Consider the following 22,500-nt stretch of genomic DNA (forward strand, 5'->3'; position numbering starts at 1 on the left):
CGTGGCCATATTGCGGGCTCAAGCTTAGAGCTAACCGAGGTCAGCTTTTTTTTTAAGTTGACCGCTGACCAGGTACTTGTTTTTGATTGGATTGTAGGCTCAACCAGGTTATAATTAATTCACCTAAACATAAGATAAGGAAATAAGGAAAAACGCTTTTCGTGCTCAGGTGGAAAACGATTTGGAAGATGTTCTCTTTCTGGATTTTTTGCTGCTTTCAATCCAGTTTGGCATATCATGATATCTGTGGTCCCGCACTGGTGGCTACGCAGTTATTCAACTCAAGCATTACGGGAGGGATATAAACTTAAAACTGAGTGTTTATTTTTCATTTGTTTAGAGCTGCTTTTTTCTCTGTATTGCAATTTTCGGTACGTCTTTAGAAGCTCTGATAAGGTTACATGATTCCTGGAGGACCTATGTCTAGAACAGAAACGAAAGGAGAGCGAAAGAGAACGACAACGACAAAACAGAATACCAGTATTAGTTCATACTTAGTGAAAGAAGTTACTTCACAAATTCTTTCCTTGGGCACTAAACCGTTTGTTATTTCTACGGATGCGTTATTTAAAGTGGATGCGTATTTTTAAAAGGTGGTTTAATCGGTTCTTCCTTTCACGGTTCAGGAATGAAAATTGAATTTTTATTTTCAACTGGAATTAAATAGCAATTATCCGTTCTCTTTTGCACATAAAAAAAAAAGTTGATTTGTTTGTTTGTTTCGCTCTAAAATGCGAGCGAACAAGTGCTTTTTAATCCGTTTGCCCAACTGGTTTTCGTTGTGCCTCGACAGTGACAAGAAACGTTTGCCCTATTATGTTATAAACACGTAATCGCAATGAGTTCTCGAAAAATTAGGGGGAATTTCACTAGCTTGTGTTTTCAGAAGTTTGTTTAAAGCACCTAAACGTCATTTAAGTGTTGGAGCGGATCTTGTTTGAAGTTCGTCCTTTCTTGGTTGCATTACCGTATTTTGCCGATTCTTGCTCCAAGCCAAGCTGGCGTGTTTCAATGAAATACATCAAAATGTGAATGATCTCGTTTTCAGAGATAAAGTGGGATAAAGTACATCAGTAAAACTCTTATTTGAACTTGAACTGACATTTTTTTATGGCTTCTAAGTTTAGCATGATTCCTATTCGCTGGCTATTGACAGTTGACTCTGAAATGGCTTTTTTTACTTTTCCATTCGCTCGCTGAGGGTGTGCTTGTTTTTTAAAACTCATGCGGTTCAAGAAAAATTCATTCCCAAACTGGTGAATTCCACGGTAAATTTTACGCTAAAAACCGATATCGCATGAATCACAAAGCGATGAGTACGGTATTGGTTTTTCGAGTGATTTTTTTTTCCTTAGAATTCACCAGTTTTGCAATGAATTTTTCTTGAACCCCATGAGTTTTAAAAGAAAACAAGCACACCCTCAGCGCGTGAATGGAAAAGCAAAAAAGCCATTTCAAAGTCAACTGTCCATAGTCAGCGAATAGGAGTCACGCTAAACTTAGAAGCCATAAAAAATAAAAAAATTAAAGAAACTATGTCAGTTCAAGGTCAAAGAAGAGATTTACTGATGTACTTTATTCCACTTTATTTCTGAAAACGAGACCATTCACATTTTGATGTATTTCATTGAAACACGCCAGCTTGGCTGGCCAATTCACTGGTCAATTCACTGATGTAGAGGAACTGCCTTGGAACGAAATGGCCGTCCTTTACATGCAGAGGTTATTTGTTTCTATTTCATTTTTGTCGTGGTTTTATTCTGCTTAAAAGTAATTTGAGTGCATAAAGTCTTAGTTGAGTAAATAGCTTCCTTATCTGAAAGAGAGAACGGCTGAAATGCAGAATCTGGCGCAAACCCGTGCGTGTCATGTTTCCGTTGCAACGGTTTCATTTTTATTCTTACAATTATTTTTCTCTCTTCTACTTGGTCCTGGCCTTCTTGGAAGAGAATATGATGATCTTAATGTATTAGCGGGTCCAGAAACCGAGCAAACGAGACCAGTGTGCATGTTTCTGATGTCATCCATCTTGTAAATAGGTGTCATACGAGGTACATTAAGTCAAGATTTCATTACTACAGCAACAGCATTGCAAGCTTCAACTTTGAACTGCTTCGTCTAAGTGGAGATATTAGCCCTAATCCAGGATCGGAAAGTTGCACCGTACCTAGAAAAGTGGTTGCTAAAAATCACAGGGCAGTGAGTTCCAGCTCCTACTCTCAACAAATTCATATCAAGTGCGGTGGAATCTCTCCTAAAGAGTACAAGCGATCAGAGGCTTCTGGAACCGCTAGTTGGATATGTCCTCCCTGCTTGGACGAGATAAAACAACTACCTTTTGCTGACGTTAGTGAAATTGATACCAGCTACAGTTCTTGCAGTGACCACGAGGAGACTCTGAGTGAGAACGAAGACCACGACAACACTTGGACGAGTTTTGACACTTAAGTTAAAATGCATCGGAGAAACGTTAAGATCGGTCATATCAATGCCAACAGCATAGTCGGCTTTAAATTCAACGAGATCAAAAACTGGCTTATGCGCGGAAGGTTCGACATTTTGACCATCTCTGAAACTAAGCTGGATAAAACATGTACATTCAGTCCTGACAGCCAGTTTGCCATTCAGGGTTTCCGTAAGTGCCGATCGGATAGAAATATTTATGGCGGTGGGCTTATGATATTCGTACGAAGTGATCTGTGTTTCACTGTCCCCCCACTTCACTGTGATAAAAGAACTTGGAGACCAAAACTGGTATCGATACGTCAAACTTCAGGACTGAACACATCATACTGAACGTGAAGGTAGCAAAATCCTGGCTCACTGTTATGGCGAACAGGCCTTCATCTATTCCAACATCTCAATGAAAATTCGAACTGAGCAGGTTATTTGAAGTTGTTACGACTTTGTCAAACGACATAATCTGTGTTGGAGACTTCAATAGTAATCTGTTGGATCCTACGGACGGTGGTCACTTAAAAGATTTAAAAAATTTGATCAAATCGCCCACTCGTATAGGCAAAACATCGTCAACTTTACTCGACTTGATTTAACAAACAACACAGGAAGAATATTTTCATCGGGCGTAGTGGATGCTGACGTCAGCGATCATTCTCTAATATATACTATTCTGAGAACCACAGCCCCGCGATTGCGATCTCGCAAAATACAACTAAGAAGTCTAAAGAATTTTGACCAAGATTTATTTTTACGTGATTTACATGATGTCCCTTTCCACGTTATGGAGGTGTTTGACGATATTGACGATAAACAATACGTGTTTGAGTCACAGTACCTTGACATTCTAAACGAACACGCACCACAAAAGCAAGCACACATAAGGGGCGATCAAATTCCTTTCATGAACGAACAAAGGCGCAAAGCCGATCGTCACCGCAACAAACTTTGGAAGAAGTTCACGAATCAGAGGACCGACGCTAATTACGCCGAATATAAGAAACAAAGAAACAAATGCACGTCAATTAGGCGCAAAGCGATGAAAGATCATTTTAAAAATAAGTCAGAGACCGACAATCCACGCGCGTTTTGGGAGGCTTATCGTCCTTTTATGCATTCGAGGTCAAGTAAACGAGCCAATGACATTACGCTAGTTGAAAACGATGTGGTTATAACGGATAAGAAAGAGCTAGCTCAGTTGTTCAACAACTACTTTGTTCACATCGTTGATGATGTACAGGATATTAAAGAACATAACTTTGGAAACGAATTCAGCGCACACCCCAGCATTCGAGCAATTGTGGAGGAAAACAGAAGAAAGAACGCCATACATATTTTTAACTTTAAATACACCAATAAGACCCAGGTTTAAAAACTACTACTAGACATCAACGTACGAAAGGCCTACGGCCATGACACCATAACTCCGCGGCTTCTCAAGGAATCCGCTTTTGAGATATCTGGTCCACTAGCAGAGTTAATGAACGAATCGATCAAACAATGCAAATATCCCTCTCGATGGAAAATGGTGCAGGTAACACCTCTTTAAAAAAAAAAGTCATGAATTGAGTAAAGAGAATTATCGACCTGTTACTGTTTTACCGGCCCTAAATAATGTTTTTGAGAAACTTCTCGCTTCTCAATTAGACTAGCTCTATTCTGAAATGTTGTCTGACTACATCTCAGCTTATAGGAGGCACTATAGCAGTTGTGAAACTTCGCTGATGAGGTTAACAGAAGATTGGAAGCGTAGTCTGGATAATAAACAAATTGTTGCAGTGATATCAATGGATTTATCTAAGGCTTTTGACACGCTACCGCATGGACTTTTGCTGGCCAAGCTAAAGGCTTATGGTGTTAACAGTAGAAGTTGTATGCTTCTTAAAGATTACTTACACGGTAGGATGCAGCGGGTGAAAGTAGGTGATACAAGTTCTAATTGGCAAGAAGTCAGGCGAGGAGTACCTCAAGGCAGTGTTCTTGGACCAATATTTTTAATATTTTCATAAATGATTTATTCTTACAAACTCTACACCGCCGATACGGATCCGGTATCTTTGGAAAGGCGTATTTCGCGTGAGGTAAGCTCAGCAAATGCCTGGTACGAGGTCAATGGAATTATAGCAAATACCAGCAAACACCATGATTCTTACTATTTTTAAATGTCTTTATTTTTCTGATTATCCAAGATATTTAAAAGATATGTTTCGCTTGCGCTCTAGCACCATCTGAGCTCCGCTATGAGAGTGAATTGAATTGGGATAGGATATACTTACTTGGACTTGACCAAGATAAGTCAGTGTATCCACCAAATATGTAACTACCAACTTTGATTATAGTAACAGTGGGTCCCTTTCCATCACAGTTACTGTGGAAGGTGGATGCAGCCCAGCCATCTGTCTTGGCGCGCCAACACCTTACAAACCGGCTGCAGGATGAACGCTGGAGGACTGGCGCTAAGAATGAATTCAACTTTGCAAGGTACTTGGCATCGAGGCTGTTAAGAATACTCAATGAGCTGAGGGCTTCATTCAACAGCACATAAATTTAGCAAATAAAAGAGAGAAACTGGTGAGTAAAATTATTTTTTAGGGTATGATACTTGTGGGTATTGTGGCTTCAACGGAACAGTACGTCTCCAGGCCAGACACCCGGCTGGGCCAATTACTCGAAAGCGGACTAACACTAATCCGAGGTTAATTACCAACCGAGGTTTTAATTGTGACCCTCAGGAAATCCTTAGCAACGTAATTTTATGCCGAAGGAAAACAAAAGCCCAAGGAAAAACATGGAGGCCAAAAGTCTTGAGGAAACGTTTTTTGATCAGCCAAATAAACTGCAAGTTAAGTTTCCAAAATCGGCCCAGAATATAATTAGGTCAACGTTATTCGGCCTTGAACAAATGAGCCTTGTTGACTACACCCCTATTTCGACTATCTCCGAAGCAAAACCTCCAGATCAGCATCTTTCATTCGGTAGGACTTTTTTTTTTCTTTCGTCCGTTTGTTTTCACGTTCGGTAGTCGCTTAGCTATTCATTTCCATTCTGGGGCAAAGATCCCAGCTTCAAACAGCGATCACCTGGTGATCTCTTGATAACCGTAACTAAAATAAGTATATATACTTATCATTATGATCATCATCATCAACTTTACTCTTATAAAAAATCCAAGTTTAAGCTAACAATTTGCGATTTGTCTTATTGGCTACGCTACAATGATTTTACAGCTTAAAAGTTAATTGAATTAATAGACAAATAATAATTACTATCATTATTTTAATAAGGCACCTTTTCATTCTCCACATGGCAGAGGTAAATAATTGGCATTTTTTTCACTCACAATTTGCAATTTTAAAGTTCAAAATAAAGAGGAGTGAATAAGATGAAGTGAATAGACTTCATTTGAACTATCGTAGCTTGTGAAGAAAAACTGATAAACAACACCTAATTAATAAGGCGTAAGGGAAGCACACCCCTACGGCCTCTGATTCTCTTAGCACTTCTCTAGAGTCCTTAATCACGTCCTTATGTAACGCAAAAACGCACGAGAACCGTGATTTATATTTACTGATTTACTTTTTTTCGATTACATTATTAGCTCTTCCAAGAAGGCAGCACTAATACTAATATCGACTCACCTTTTTCCTGAACTTCCAAAGAGGTAACACTTTCCACATCAAACACGCCGGCACTTGTGACAGTACAAATATAATTCCCTGCATCACTCTGTTGTAAGTTTGAAATAACTAACGCGCCACTGATCTGCTGGCTCCGTGCAACTGGCAACTGACCATCTTGTTTCCTCCAGGTGATGGTTGGTTGTGGATCTCCAGTAGCGCTGCAATTTAACCTCACACTGCAGCCTGCTCTAATTGCAATCTTGGAAGGAGGTTTAATCGTAGACTGAGGAAGCGAGACCACGACTAACAGAGTTTTCTTTTCAGCTCTTCCTAGGAGATTTGATGCAGAACAGAAATAAAAGTCCGAGTCTTCTTTTCGAACTTGTAAAACTTGCAGCGAGTTGTTGATGTACTTCACCCTTCCCTGGGGTAACTGGCCGGATGATTTTCTCCAAGTCACAGTTGGTGCAGGGTATCCCGTCACGTGACAGGTTGGTAGAGTGAAAGTCCTTCCTTGAATTGCGTGACGAGGTCCCGGATTGAGTGAAACGCGAGGATGAACTGAAACGAGAAAGATGAGAAACTTTAATTATCGATGTTAGTCATGTTTTCCATCTTAAGTACTATGCTTTCATCGTCTTAAAATATTTAAGGTTGAAGAGAAACACTGTATGACCAAGGAAACAATCGAATCAAGGAAATGTAATTCCGCGGAGTAGCTTATCACCGAATCATCAGCGCAGACACCAATCTGACGCATAGATACGCGATGATGAATAAAACAGAATTTCAGGAAAATTACATTAACTTAACGGTTGGCTGACATATTCTGATGATTGGCGATTTGTGTGTGTGTGTGTGCATGCAGACTGGTTGGCTCTTATTTAGACAACACCAGAAGTCATATTTTTCGTTAATAGAATATTTAAAGTTTTTGTTTTGATTGGTTGATTCTTCTAACACCAAACAAGTATAGTTACAATATTTGTCACAAGCAGGGCAAAATTACTCAATGCTGATTGGCCGAGACGGAGGGCATTTTTTTTTTAATCACGAGGACAATTTTGGTAACCAAGAGGGCATGATTACTTGATCCTGATTGGTTAACAGTTGCTTATCCAGAGGAAGCGAAGTTGCAAGAGAATCTTCCTCCAGATTAAAGTATTTTTTTGTATAAAATACATTTTAAGCGCTATTTCTGTTGACAGCAATGATTTATTGCATTGAACTTTAAACCAATGGAAGCGTGTTGATTGCCCTCGTTGATTGTCATTTGTCGCAACACTGAACGGGCCTCCCTCAATTTATTTTACCTTTTATGTGATAAGCATGCAATCGCAATGTGCCCTCGTGAAATTAATTCAGGATTAATTTGTTTTTCATTTTCAAAGTTTCCAAATTGCGCTCGTCGCTTCGCGACTCGGGCAATTTTGTGAAAACTTTAAAAATACGTGTGAAACTAATCCTTAATTCTCGGGCCCATGTGATTAGATATTCCTATTGTAATTTTAAAATCCGAGAAATTTGCCTGTTATAGAACAAGGATCAGATAAATTTTACTATAATACAGTTTGATTTGCTCATTTCAACATTCTCAGTAGTTTTTTTATAGTCTTTTGTAAAACAACGAAAGCAAAGAAAAACAAATTTACCATTTACTACAAGCTGCGCCACTGCTTCTGCTTGACCGAGGATATTTGATGCTGAACACTTGTATGCACCCGAGTAAATTCCAGCGACATTTCGCAAAGTCAACTTTCCTTCTGAGACTTCTGACATGCTTATTTCTGACTGCCCTTTCATTTTACTCCATTTTATCGCGGGCTTTGGATTGCCACTGACTGAGCACTGGAAAAAGGCTGTCTTCCCTTCATTAACTGTCAACTTTGCCGGCGAAATAGCTATGGAAGGAGAAGAAATCGATTCACCAGGCTCTCCTTTTGCTCCTGGTCTGCCTGCGGTTCCTGTGTCTCCTTTCTGTCCTTTCCGTCCATTTTCTCCCTTCGGCCCAATCGGTCCCATGATTCCTTGCTTTCCACTTTGCCCTGGCGATCCCATGATGCCCTTATCTCCTTTGTTTCCGGTTCTTCCTTTCGACCCCCTTCGTCCTCGAGAGCCTTTTTCTCCTCTCGGGCCAGGTGGACCGGGAGGGCCTGGGTGACCTCTCAAACATTTTTCGACGTTTGATTGACAAAGTTTCAGTCTCAGATCAGATAACAGCTGGTCATTTTTCAGCCTGTCCTCTAGCGTTTGTTCGTTTCCCGTTTCGTTCTTGGTCGAATAAGTGTGCCGCCTATTTCGGTGGATCTTATTTCCCAGAAGTTCTAAAAAACCAAGAGCGACATTTTAAATGATGCACCGAAAAAAAATACATTCTCATAGAGCAATCGATTGACACACGGAACCGAGTGTATAGTTAAACGTCTTATACGCAAACCGCTGAGATAAAAATTAAAGAAATCTGAACTAGACAAGGTTTCGGACACCCATTTTTTATTTGGTGGTAATAAAGGGCCAAAGATCTACAGTCAAGCCTGAAATCTCGCGTTACCTCCATTTAATTTCAACAACTCAAACCCTGCTGTTGGGGACTTTCCCAGCGTGTTTTAGTATTCCTCGCTTATCGTCAGTGCTGGAGAACAAAATGAATTTAAAGTTCGTGGCGAGCTCCGCAATCAAAACGCAAACCTCAACAACTAAGGGTTCGAGTAAAAAAACATACGTCGCCCTTTGTTTTTGAAGTGCCCGACAAGCTATAATTTTAGACTCGTCTGAAAGCACTTGCTTTGTTCTCATGGCAGATTTGAAAAGAAAGGAGGCCTTTGTTTGAGGAAGATGAGACGCTTCCTTTTTAGGAACCCGATGCTCCGTAAACTTGAGGTGTAATATCTACTTATTCGCACAAGATTATCACCAAGTAATTAAACGTATAAGTTATTGCAATGCCCATCTTTTATCTCTTGTTTCCATGCTTCGATATCAGTAAGGCTAGAATTGTTTCTTTACAACAAGATAAAACTTACCAGGAGAATTCTCTGAGATTTTTGCAATGTCTGGATCGTTAGACAGTGGCTCAACCTGGGTGTCGGTTTCCAGAGCGTCTATTCTTTCCCTTTGCTTGTTTAACTCTAGTTCAACTCTCAAAAACCCTCCGCAATAAAGAGCAATCGACAAAACAGAAATAATCGATGCAAACGACGGGCAACTCTTTTGAGCAGCCATGTTCATTTCAGTTCTCCTAACAATTCCGCTCTGTCTGAGATGATATTTGAGCCCGCGTCAGCCGCGTGAGTGGACAATTTGCCAAATGTCTTCTACGTATAGATTAGGGGCTTAAAAGTTCACATCGCGATCGGGTTGTATTAGTAGCACATTCTTAAAATAAACACAGCAGAACGTCTATACCTATATATTCTATATCAAATCAAAAAATTTTAGAAATCGTAAAATTTGTAAAAAAAAAATCACTTTGTCACATTTATGTATCTTTTTTTCGCAAATGAAGTTCTCAGGACGACAACTAGTAGACTGTATATATTTAGAGGCTCCGCTTGTTGTCAAAGGTCATCAAAGGCAGATCGTGTTTTAGTTTATCAATGTGATACTGTTGAAAGAACTAAGAAGGTTTTGAAACAAGAATTTATCACCATTGAGTCTAAAAGCTCAGTATATAAAATTGGTCGTTTCTATTTTAATTTATTTTATTGTATTTTCCTTGTTTTGCTCGCTCTTTTCAACATCATCATCATCATCAGTGATATTTATATTTTCAAAAGGTTGAAGTGCACTCATTGTGAAGTTCAACGGTTCGCACCCGAAAATAGCTAAGCTATTCCAGTCAGAGGGAGAAATATAACAAAAATATGCCAAGATTTAATATGGTACAACAAAAAAAACTACAAGTTCAAATGTACAAATCCAAAGAAAGCAAAGCTGCAAAAAAAAACAGATAATAATAATAAATAAATAAATTAATTAATTAATTAATAATAATAGTAATAATAAGAATAAGAATAAGAATAAGAAATATATAAAATGATAAAAATTAAAATAAAATTAATAATAATGAATAAATGCATAACAACGCATCGTTATAATAATAGTGATAATAAGAACACGGGATGTAATCATGAGCTCCTGAGGTAATATAAACGAGATGTTTCTGTGAAGCATACACTGGGTTGCCTGTGGTACGTGCTACAGAAAATCAGAAGGCACTGAATTGTGTGGTATTGAAATACAGCATTCCAGTCTCTGAAGAATAACAAATAAAAGAGAAGCGAGAAACATTGGCTTTTGGGCTGACATGTTGATAATTTTCAAGTTCCCTCACAACTTCTTTTCACCACAAGTGTGCCCTCTGAGCATCTGACAGCTTTGTAATACCAAACTTCACTGAAGTCAATCCCTGTTTCGCGGGGTTAGTGTTAGGTTGGGAGACCAAAACAATAAACCCCTCATAAAAAACAGAAACATCTGACCGAAAATACTATTAACGCTAACAAATGCGAACTCAGCAAGGTACAGATTCTGTTAGCTTGCTTTATGCAAAACAAATATTGATGAAAAAGTAAAATAACGTGACTATTGATACACAGTTTTCAGAAAGAGCAGAAGGAAGTTTCCCGGACGGTCGATCGAGAATAAAATATTTACGACATGGAAACAACATTAATTTTGAATCGTGAATATAGAATATAAAAAGTTACGATCAGCGACAAACATTTTGGGAGATTTTTGCTACGTTCAAGTAAATTGCAAAATCGAAAGTGACATGGCCGGAATTCAGCGGGCGCCGTGATTAAGTTACCGCGGCATGTTTACTCGCCAAACAGTGAAGCATCTGTGTCAAATGATGGCAAGATACCGGGTTTTTGTAAGTTTCTTTTTCTGTCAAGTGTTATAAAATGAAATGAGCGAAGTCAAAACAAAGATCACAATCGCCCAACTCTTATTTATGCAAAGTCAAAATTTACTCTCCAAGACGCGTACGACGTTATTTATCACCAGGTAATTCCATCATTTTGGAAATAGCAGCTACTTTATTATTCATCTGCGTCACAAGTTTTCACTGATTTTGGGCCTCATTTTGTTAAAACTCAAGCACGCTTCCAACAGGCCTGTGAACCCTTCCTGCTTACAGAGCAATACTAAAAAACTTCTCCCATATAACATTTCAACCTTAAGCTCGAAAATTCAATACACAACATGATATTATAATTCAAAGGCAGAAAATACCACAGAATCCTTTTCCAGCGAAAATTTTATTGAAACAAACAACATATTTGCTCTTAGAGGCGAAAACTTCTTCCTATTTCATTGCGTGCGTGAAGACAAGAAACTCAATTGTGTCAAATTACCATGTACTTCAGGTAAATACTGCTCACTTTAATTTCGTCTCGACGGGCGATAGATTGATGTCGAAGTCCAGTACTCGTCGCTTTTGAGATTCATGCCTAGTTTATCCAACTGACTTTCCATTATTGAGCTCCATAAGGGTATATTTTGTTTAAGGATCCACTAAAACGCCATTCGCATTGCATGACTTTCGACGCCATTGCAGCTAAGTTAATGATTCTACTGTGTCCACCAGAGAAATCTACGCAGTTCCACTACCCTCTCGATCCTAAGAAAATACGCGCAGAAGGCTCTATACACAAAGACACCACTTACCAGGGGAGTGACAGGCAAGACTTTTGCCGACACGGAAAAAAAAAAAAAAAAAAGAAAAAAAAGGAAACAAACAAACTAAACGCAGACCTCGACTGGGTTTGCCCATAGGCAACCCAGTAATTAACATAAGTTCATTCCACACTGCGTGTTCCATAAATCCTGCATCTACTTTTATATAGCAGTAATGTTTTTTTTTTAGAAGAATTTTTCATTTGAAAGACTTTTTATAGGTAGTGAGCGCAAGTTTATTGGAATAGAATCCCACAATTTAGGACCAAGTACGTTTGGTTGAGCCTTGATTTGTTGACGTTCAGATGGTTAAGAGAGTCATTGTTGCACACAGGGGAAAATCCAGGCGCGGGATCTACGCGTATAACTGCTTTGGTCCCTGGAGTGGATGCAAGCCAACGATGAATTGAGTGAGGGTGTCTCGGATGGTCTCATGTTTCTCCTCACGTATAAAGGAAGACGCAGTAAAGAATGTGGTGCATTCTCGAAGGGCCAAGATTAGCTGAAAAGTGGCCCGTGAGAACCAAACAGGCTAAAGAATCCAGTAATCGTATAATGAAGTTTATATTTTATTTTGATTTTATTCGATTTCGTGAGAGGATTCCAAAGTTATCCTGTATAATTATCCCTAATCTTTCACTAAAATTCCGCCAACTTAAAAACTACGTGTCAAAGCGACTATGAGGACATCCACACTGTAAGCTGAATAATACTAGTCATGCACAAGGCCTATTGATAACTGTAACCAATCAATGAATCACTCTTATCATTCCCTTTGTGGTTAAATACCGAATTTAGAATTGCTTGTCATGCAACTAAATGTCGTTATATAAACACCCGGTTTCGATTGATCAGGCGAAGGAGATTCCTTCAGCCTGGGGTGGACTTTAGGGAGGCACAGGTGTGGCAGGCGGATGTCACACGGAAAATGGTGTCAGTCGTGTCCAGAACGAAGAATTGGCGTTGTAGCACCATCTGGAACTGATGGCGAGAGGGATGGTTCAGGTTCATGTGAAGGGCAGTTAGGAGTCCATCAAGGACGGATCGAGGGACAATGATTGCTTCGGCAGCTGGAACTGAAACAGGGGCACCCAACGAGAATATAATTCAAAACCACTTAAACATAGCATTGTTAAACGTTTTTTGGTATTTAAACGGTAGATATAGGTATATTTTTATTCCCTAAGAATTTTTCATCTGTTCTGATTTCCTAGCTGAAAGTCTAGTGATCTTAATATTGTAGGGATCAAAACTTACCTTTTCGAAAATTTCAGCCAGAAAAACGGCTCCCGAAAATTCTAGGTGACCTTTTTTATTGTACCATATTTTAGATGTTCTAAAATCCTAGGACAGGCAGGCAAGCACGATACAACAAATGTTCGGAAAATTCTAGATCTCAAATCGTCTTCCGAACAGATATTTTCCGAAAATTGACGTTGGGTGCGCCTGCTGAAATGGTTGAGAGTGTCTGACCACGAGAACTCCATCAGAAGCGATGATGACAGAGCTAAGGTTGCACTTGATGCTAAGAATGTTAGTGAGCTTCTTGGAAGGTCGCGTTCCTTCTTTGGGGTGAGCGTGGATTCTGCGAAGGACGGGATAGTCGCTTTGAATCTGTAACCGGGCTGATGTGGTGGTGAAAGGATGTCCTGAATCGCTGAGATGCTACGCACAACAAGAGTCTTCCATTTCGTGGATAAAGTTGCATATCTGGCAGCAGGGCTAACTGCAGTCGGGTGCGTTTCGGCTGGTGAAGTCAGAAGGTAATTTGGTCTCCCCAGCCAAGTGTTGAAGGGAGTCGTGGTAACGGCTGACGGTCGTAAGAAAGGAAGTCAATTGAGGGCTAGCAGAGACTTTTCCCCGGCATAGCTTGTCAATGGCTTGGAAGCAGGGTTTACTATCGGTTAAGACGATCGTGGGGTGCTGAGGCTGGATCATAAAAGGGGAGAAATGCTTTACGGCAGCAGCGATACAAAGGGTCTACCCTAACAGGTGAAGCTAGGCGTTTTTTGACTTTTTGCCTAGGTTGCGTGAGGTCTTGACATGTGTACTTGTGTCAAATCGCGGATATTAAAGATGTCAATTAACTTTACTTCGCTTCAGAGGGAGTTTTTAGGGCTTTTTACTTTTGGTTTCCAACGTAGCTGAAAAAATTGTAAAGCTTCCCGATTCCCGATATTATATGTCCAACGGAGTCAACGAGTATTCTTTTGGGTAAGAGACGTAATATGATGTCACCAGAACTGACGTTACAAGCGTTATGAGATCATCCAACCCGTTCTCGCCCTTAAATTCCCGATTATCCTGAATTGTTTATTTGCTTTGAATTCACTGTTATCGTGACTTTAGAAGACTAAAAGTTTGATATGGATAATGGAAAATAGTCATAAGACAACCAAGTGTATGTACATAGAATTCGAACCTTGGAATGTTGATGAACCCGTCACCTAACTACTCAAACACCACACCGTTAGCTGACGACTCAGGGACAATATTTTATCATACTGTTTGATAATGATGTATTATCACTCGCCAACAAACAAAATTAAACAATACAAAAGGTCGGTTTCCAAACTTCACGACAAAGCGAAACATTTCAAAGCTTAGGTCTAATTACTCTTTAGCAGCGATATTCTATGATAGTCTTAAATAAATGTTTTCTTGTTTTTTTTAGCGCGAATCGCTAATCGAACCTGGCTACAAATGCTTAATGATGAGCAGCTTATAGAAAAGCTGACAACGTATAGCCGACCTGCAAATTGTGAAAAGTTGGCTGGCATTCAGGTTAACCCTGAAATCTGGTGGAAACTTAACCGCTTTATCTGAAACTCTTCCGCATACAAGAGCAGGTCACAAAGGCTGGCCATATTCTCGTGAAAAACAAGGACCATTTATTTAGGACTAAATCTAGCCCATTGATACTGCTTGGCCATGTGTGCGGAGGCGGGAAAGTATAACGTCAAGTTTGCACAAAGATTATGCCATGTTGTGCTCCAACACTGTTCTCGTTTCGAAGTTTCTGTTTGGCGACGATCTTCAGGCTGAACTCATACACATGAAGGCCTCAAATAAAATTGGTTCCACTGTAAGCAACACTAGCTTTCAGGGACTGAGTAACCATCAGGGCACTGCGTCGTCGCAGGGATGCCATTTTTTAGGGCAAGGGCCTTCAGTTTAATCGAATGACAAATTACAAACACCGCAACAACGGGATTCGCCCCTGCAATGAAGGGAAGAACTACAAATTCCCAGAAAGTCAGTAGAAGAAATCAATGACATAATTGAGAATTTATTTGCCGTCTACAGAGGTTAGTCAATTTGAAATTTACCATCCACACTTGTTTGATTATTTTAAGAACCAATTTGGCTCTTTCAGAGCTGGGTGAATTGCCCACTACCTAGAAGCGTGGAAGGAAATAACTTTAGATCCAGAAACCTCGATATCCCGTGAAAAATTCCACTTATTACAAATCCCTCGCAGAAGAGTGTCCCCTTTCAACCAGTACGGTAAGGGCTAAAAAGTGAGTTTACAGACAACGACGTTTTGTCTTTGCTCAATAAACGAGTCATCATTCCATCTCAGCATGAAGATAGTGAGTTTATCTCTCCAATTTCCTACGTGCCGAGCACGATGGGTCATTTCCAATGATACTGAATTTAAAAAAAAAGCTTAATCTGTATGTTGAATACCAACATTTTGAAATGGCGACTTTAGCGACAGTTGCATTCATGATGACCCCAGCCGGGCTGTTAATTGGTCTCAATAGATCTGAAGGATGCGTACTACTGCATTCCCATCAGCAAAGAGGACGAAAAATATCTCAAATTTCAGTGGAAAGGCCACCTCTGCAAAATTCTTGGGATCACCTGGAAGTATAAGATCACCAACCAAGAAATACTTGAAACCGCGGAACAGCTCCCATCTTTTTAATGAAGAATAGCAGCAAATTGTAAAAGTGTAGCCCAGAGCACCTCAAGTCGACAGAAGGACACAAGGCGAAGAAAAGGTAAGTTTTAGTCGATTTTTCTCGACATTTCATGTTTCATGGTTATGTTTCCATAACCCTACAAATCGTTGACTGAGCATTCGAATTACGTGTTTGGGTCGCCTGTGTATAGGCGAAGAAAAATAGAGAGAGAAGGAAAAAGGTAAGCTTTCAACTTGGATACGTCAGTGGCTAGCCAGGAGGGAGGGGTGAGGATTTATCCATCAACTTTTCAGGAAATTTATGTTGAGGACACTCCCGCTTTATTCGAGCTGATGAGAATGAGCAAGCAATAGTTTAGACATTTAGTTGACATGTTCAGTTACCCCGTCGGACGCGTCACAAATTATCTCGAACGCAGGGCAAAATTTTGCAACGCGGTCACACGAGTGACGAAGGTAACGACTTTGTCGCAAAGAATTCAACTCATTCAATTTCGCGATTTTTTTTGTGGGATTTTTTCAGCTGTCGCATCACTTGTGCGAGGGTGGCTACTCGTGTAATTTTCACCACGCGATGGCGACGCGACAGTTTTCAAAAAAATGGCATCACCATCGAAAGCAAAAAACGATGTAGACGCGGCCTAAGAATGCGTTCGATCGACCATATTTTGGAATAGGTATACATGAAGTCAGAAATCCTTCGCTTTTAATTTACAGAGGTTCACAGAAAATTATCAAAAACCTGCTAAAATGAAATTTTAAACGTGTCTTCAACACCCTAGTTGCTTAAAACCTTCGCCAAACGTACTGTTTCAGATCATCACTGCACCTAATGTTATTCCGTAATACGGCCAATCGAAAGCACCCTTAAATAGAACCTCCCCTTCAACAAAAAAAAAAAAAACTTTAAATCACAGGAAACAACCGTTACAGTCAAGTCAACCTAAAGTATTTTCAAAGAAAGTGTTTGCATCAGAAGTAAATAAGTTTTAGGGGCTGTTTACATGAAGGTTGGAAGATCCTAGAAGGCGAAACAACTTTTCGTTTGGTTTACATGCAGAAATTTCTGTCTAGGTGAAAGTGGAGAATGAAAGAATTCGAAAGACGGACAAAGAGAACAACAAACATGTCATTTGGGTCCTTCTACTCTCCTTACTTGCTTTTTTGTCCCTAGTACCAGGAACTTCCGAGTGAAGGCAGTTTACATCGTGCTAGGATCTTCCTACCTCCATGTAAACAGCCCCTTAGAATCGCCTATTTTTGTTTTCGCATTTCGCGGGCGCCGCCATCTTGAATAATTGTGACGTTTTATGGCTGCCCTATTGTTGTTAGACAAAAGCTATTTGTGTCAGAACAATAGGACAACCGTAGCACGTCACAATTATTCAAGATGGCAGCGCCCGCGAAATTTGAAAGTGAAAATAAGCGATTTTAGAATTCACTTTTCTTGATTTAAACACTGTTTTCAAAAATCAAGAAATCGAGCCTCCGAAGACAATAGACCAATTTTGATATCTCAAAATTTAGTCGTAAGCAAAAGGCATCACCTCAAGGCTTTGGGGAATAAATATAAGGATTTATTTGTATGAATTTATTCCGCCAAGCTTCAAGGCGATGCCTTTTGGTTAGGAAGGAATTATGATATATCGAAAATGGTCTATTGCTGTAATTTTTTATGTCAAAAACATGATCACCACACGATCAATAGAAAAGAAAACGCCCAGACAGTTGGATGCTCTTCCCAAGTTAGTATATGAATCCCTTCCCAAAAGGAGTCAGATTACAAATTACTTAGCGAGATAAAAGTAAACATTTGCAAGACGCTGGCTCATTTTAGGTGAGTTTGGTTCAAGTTCTTATTCCCGATTCAGAGTATTAGGCAAACCCTTCGCAAAGTAAGTTTTGTCGCGGTAAGAGAGAATATGTCGCGAAATAAAGTCCCGTGGGAATTTCGTGACGAAAACAAGCCGCCTATCTAGATGTGTTAAGGACGGTGCCTACTATTGTTATTACGCATACGTTCTGCGCATCTCGAGATACTCGGATTTCCTATCGGTGATGCTTACTACTACAGGGATATTTTTGCGCGGTTTAAAACTATCCGGAGAAAGTAGATCTTAGTAAGTTATCTTGGTATCCAAAAAGAAAATTGGGGGTAACCATGCATTTTTGAGAGATAATTAAGCTTCAATTTGAGAAAGAATGCCATACATTGCTTTGTATTTTAAAGCTTTTTACAAATATTATTCATCAATTATCTTTGAAAAATGCGTGGTTATCCCCAATTTTCTTTTTGGATTTCAATAACACTTGTTAAGATCTGCATTTCCTGCATAACCACACACCGGGGCAAAAATATCTTTAATTAGAAGGCACCGTCCTTAAGGGAACCCTAAGGAAGATGCCGAATGTTGTGGGCAATTTTGTAGCTTGCACAGACGGCTTTTATGGGGAGTTAGAAGTGTGACCCTCAGTGTCCAACATGGAAACGAGGCTTGACCGTCAAATGCTTTGTAACCATCGTCAATGGTGGCGAATCTTCGACAAAAATTCTCGTACTTTTAATTGGAGTGTATCTGACACGTAACAGTAATAGAACGGATCACGTGACCACTCTAACGTGAAAACGAGATTGGATCACATTACTTCCTGTAATTATTGCTTGTGTCAACAGATTGTCCTAATATTACTTATAACATCTATTGGAGTGTAACTTAGACAACCCTGTAAAATAACAGTAATAAATGTGATCTCGTGTCCATTAGAAGATGCAAAGTAGCCTTTTTTCGTGAAATGGCTTGTGGCACATTAAGCACCGCTTACTCTTTACAACTCAGTCAATTCAACCCAATGCAATTTTATCACGATTCTCTGACGATAATTTCTTAATTCCAGCAGCGGTCTTTGCTGTGGGTTGCGCGTTTTTACCCAGATCTGCAAGTGGGGTTACATTAGTCTCATCGATCAGGTTCTGGGAATGCTTTCCAAGACAATAGCTTCCGAAAGAGAGAAATGATCCTCGCACTTATCTGGACAATTGAAGCAACTGTCTCAAATTGACACCTGAAAAATTCAGGTGGCTCCAACGGCATTTGAGTCCAAGACCTCGGCGATGCTCATGGAATGCTCTACCTCTCCGGTAGTTAATCGATTTCGATGTTGACTGAGTCAAGAATAATCAGCGCCGGTGTTGCGCATTGCACGTTCTTAGGTGTGCAGTTAGTACAACTTTGGATCTACGCAAGCGGTTTCACCTAGTTCACTTTACGGAAAGCAGTTTTTGTAGTAGACCAACACCGCCATGTTTTATGACTTCAGCTGGTATGCCATCCAGATCAGGCGCTTTAGCAGCTTCTACAGCTTTCCTTAATGAATCAAATGAATCATTGTCTCTCGAGCAGTTAGGTGGTCAGTTGCATCATTGTCTACGTTGCCTTCTTGATTCAGCAGTTGGTGAAAATGCTCTTTCCATCTATCTGATCTTTCTTTCATGTCTGTAAATCGCTGAGTTTCATCTGCATTCTTAACCGGGGCAACAAGGTTCGTTTTGGGGCCGTACACAGTTTAAGTGCGGAGTACAGTCCCTCTGAAAATGGCATCACCATCGCAAGCAAAAAATCATGTAGACGCGGCCTAAGAATGCGTTCGATCGACCATATTCTGGAATAGGTATACATATAATTGAAGTCAGAAATCCTTCGCTTTTACAGAGGTTCACAGGAAATTATCAAAGAGTGATAAGAACCACCCCAACTACTCACTAATATCAATGCCAACGATCAGTAGCCTCTACTCGAGTGATGAATCACGTTAAGCCTTAAGATACCACATTCTAGGACTGCTAGGCACATGAAGTCCTTTGTTCTAACGTCAAGTCGCATTTTAAACAAAAGATGACGTTATTGTGAGCTTTTGTTCTGCGAAACCCTGAGTATTTAAATTGTGCATTGTCTTACATTTTTTGTTTTAATGTTATTATCGTAAATTCACCGTATTTTTTACTCAATGATGGATTAATTAATAAAGCTATTATTATTTCTGGGAATTGCCTGAGGGACACTGCAATCACGTGAATGTCGGTGTCAGATTAGATGATGTTGATTGTGGTGGCTCCCGAGTTTGCAGCATCAACAGCATGCAGCAACCATTTTGTATCAGCCTTTTAATGGTTTCTATCGAGGTACAGCTGTACACCATATCTGTACGGGTTGCTTTACAGGGATTGCCCCAAGCTGCTATCCAATGCAATCCTCCATCTAATTAAGAAGCAATGCATGTTCCAGTAATAGATGTCAATGTCTCCAAGAGGGACATAAATGTACCGATCTCTGCAGCTGCAATGATGCTGAAGATGATGGAAGCTGTGATAATGATGCCGATAACGGTGAGCATGAGTCATCTCATGTTGATAATGTTGATGATGATCATGATGACGATGATGAAGAGGGGGAAGATGAGGGGGATGAATAGGATACCTTTTATCCTTGTCAGGGAGTTGTGATAAAATTGCATTTGGCTGATTGAAAGTAAGCAGTGAAATGGCTGATTGAAAGTGAGCGGTTCAAAAGGCATTTCATGAAAAAAAGGCTCATTTATACGTTATAATGGACAGGAGATCAGATTTATTACTGGCATGTTACAGCGTTGTCTAAGTTACACTTCAATAGGAAATATAAGTAATATTTGGACAGTCTATCGTCATAAACAATAGCTTCAAGGCATTATGTGATCCAGCCTCGTTTTCACGTTTGTGTGGTCACGTGATCCGTACTATTACTGTTACGTGTCAGAGCATGAGAATTTTTGTTGAAGATTCGTCACCATTGGCGATGGTTACAAAGCATTTGAAAGTCAAGCCTCGATTCCATGTTGGATTCTGAGGGTCACACTATTAACCCCCGTAAAAGCCGTCGGTGCAAGTTACAAAATTGCCGACAACATTTGGCATTTTCCATAGGGCCCCCTTAACACATCTAGATAGGTGGCTTGCTTTCGTCACGAAATTCCCACGGGAATACAGATGCTCCCAGACTAAACGTACGTTTTGCAGTGAGAAAGTACATTTTGCCTGGGAAAAGTAAGATCTGCCATGGCAGATGTGGCCCACCGTACTTTTCCGTTTTCTTACACTCTTAGTAAAAATATAGTTTCGTTGCCTGGAAGACTGCATACCGTTGTTTTGACAAGATAATTTTCAAAGTTCGAAAAATCTCTTTTTCTGTAGCACAACTTAGCTCACTTTTGATATGCCATTTCGCCAGAAAATTTTGCAGGGTTAATTCGATGTAAATATTTTTCTGTGAACTTTTTGTTTTTATTTTTTCATTTACATTAGCTGTAAAAACGGGATTAGTAGTCGGTCATTCATATCACAAAAGATATTATTTAACAATTTCTACCCTGAACAAAGTTTCCAAGCAAAATTAAATGAAATTTAAGTTTTTTCTTTGGATAGAGGGTTCCTTCCACTCAAGAAATGCACCACTTCCAGCATTTACAGATATCTAGAGTCCTAAAACTGAGCTAACTTTTTATGGTCAGGTGAGAGGAAATTTTGGAATCTGCAATTTATGGTAAAATAGGATGTGACAATTCCAGCTCTCCCTCTCTATATGCTCCATGTCATAATTTAACTCTACTCATGTTTTCCCGCAAAAAATTTAATTTGAAAGGTTCCCTAACCGTGCATTCTATCTCAGAAACCACCACGCTATAACAAGGGTCCATCTGCTTCTTGCCTGCGCACTTTGTAGACTGAGATGGGATTTGGCACTTCAGACACCAACAACAAAGCTGCAAGCCACATGTGGGGCATGTGTATGTTCATGCAAGGCATAATGATGAATTAGTTCAATAAATATGGCAAATGGATCCTTTTAAAATAACTGCACGGTGGTGTATAAGGAACGTCAGCATGCTTCTGATCGCATCTGGTGTTGGTACAAATTTCATTCTTAACTCATGAAAATATGAACTCCCACAGAAAACTGAAAGTATACCAAATGAACCCTCAAGGTTACAAAATGGAATGGCATGTCATTGTTTACAGGGTATCCTTTTGTTTATCATTCTCCTCTTTAAGGCATGACATGAGGCTTCTACTCAGGCCCAAAGCCTGGTAGAAGCTTCGAATCTCAGCAAACATGGATTCAATTGAGGACAGGACTCCAAGCTACAAGTCAAAAAGAACAAACAACAAGTACTCATTTGCATACCCTTGCATGCCTCATGGGGATAGGAGAGGCATTAGATGCTAAGAATTTCACATTATTTTGACTTTGATGCATAAGATGTTTGCTTTTTACATTGTTACTGTAAGTAACATTGCTTTGCATGCACTTGATGGTTTTGGTGCAGGTGCAGTAATTACTGTTCCTTTGATGTTGGTGATTGCCCGTTAATAACAAAGCAAACAGCATTCACATGTGTATGACAGTCAAAGAGTTACAATCAGTGGAGAGTTAATTCTGAAATTAAACGAGACTTGCCTTAAAACAAACCCTATTTCATTGGAATTCTATCTCGTCGTCATTCAGGGATGGAAGAGTTACTTGAGAAGCATGAGTGAGCATGCCAGCTAGTCAATTCAATGAGCCTCTCCACCGTTTTGTTTTGTTTTGTTTTGTTTTTGTTTTTTCACAAAGTTAATTTAAAACTCTTTTCCTTTATGTTTTACCTTCAATCTTCTGGATAACCATAGGAAAGCTTTGTAGAAGCAGCTTAATTGAGTTATGGTATTTTTGCTAACCGTCCTTCACATTCAGGCAACTCCATCATGGCAAGCACAATGGAACAAGCACTAAGTGTACCTTC

The 22,500-nt window shown here is 39.7% G+C and overlaps 1 protein-coding gene and 1 pseudogene across 1 annotated transcript in view; both read right to left on the bottom strand.

The window, feature by feature from the left end:
- LOC137970752 (roundabout homolog 3-like) overlaps window positions 1-9,321 on the bottom strand; it is a 29,382-nt gene extending 20,061 nt beyond the window's left edge. The window contains exons 1-4 of the mRNA XM_068817311.1: window positions 9,101-9,321; window positions 7,730-8,401; window positions 6,096-6,638; window positions 4,734-4,982 (exon numbers count right to left, since the gene is read on the bottom strand). Of these exons, the coding sequence (XP_068673412.1) occupies window positions 4,734-4,982; window positions 6,096-6,638; window positions 7,730-8,401; window positions 9,101-9,305 (1,669 nt within the window). The 5' untranslated portion in view covers window positions 9,306-9,321. The remainder of the gene's footprint in view (window positions 1-4,733; window positions 4,983-6,095; window positions 6,639-7,729; window positions 8,402-9,100) is intronic.
- A 12,409-nt stretch (window positions 9,322-21,730) lies between these two features.
- LOC137971549 (uncharacterized) overlaps window positions 21,731-22,500 on the bottom strand; it is a 14,538-nt pseudogene continuing 13,768 nt past the window's right edge.

This window comes from Montipora foliosa, chromosome 9 (genome assembly GCF_036669935.1).
Source record: "Montipora foliosa isolate CH-2021 chromosome 9, ASM3666993v2, whole genome shotgun sequence".
NCBI classification, from domain to species: domain Eukaryota; kingdom Metazoa; phylum Cnidaria; class Anthozoa; order Scleractinia; family Acroporidae; genus Montipora; species Montipora foliosa.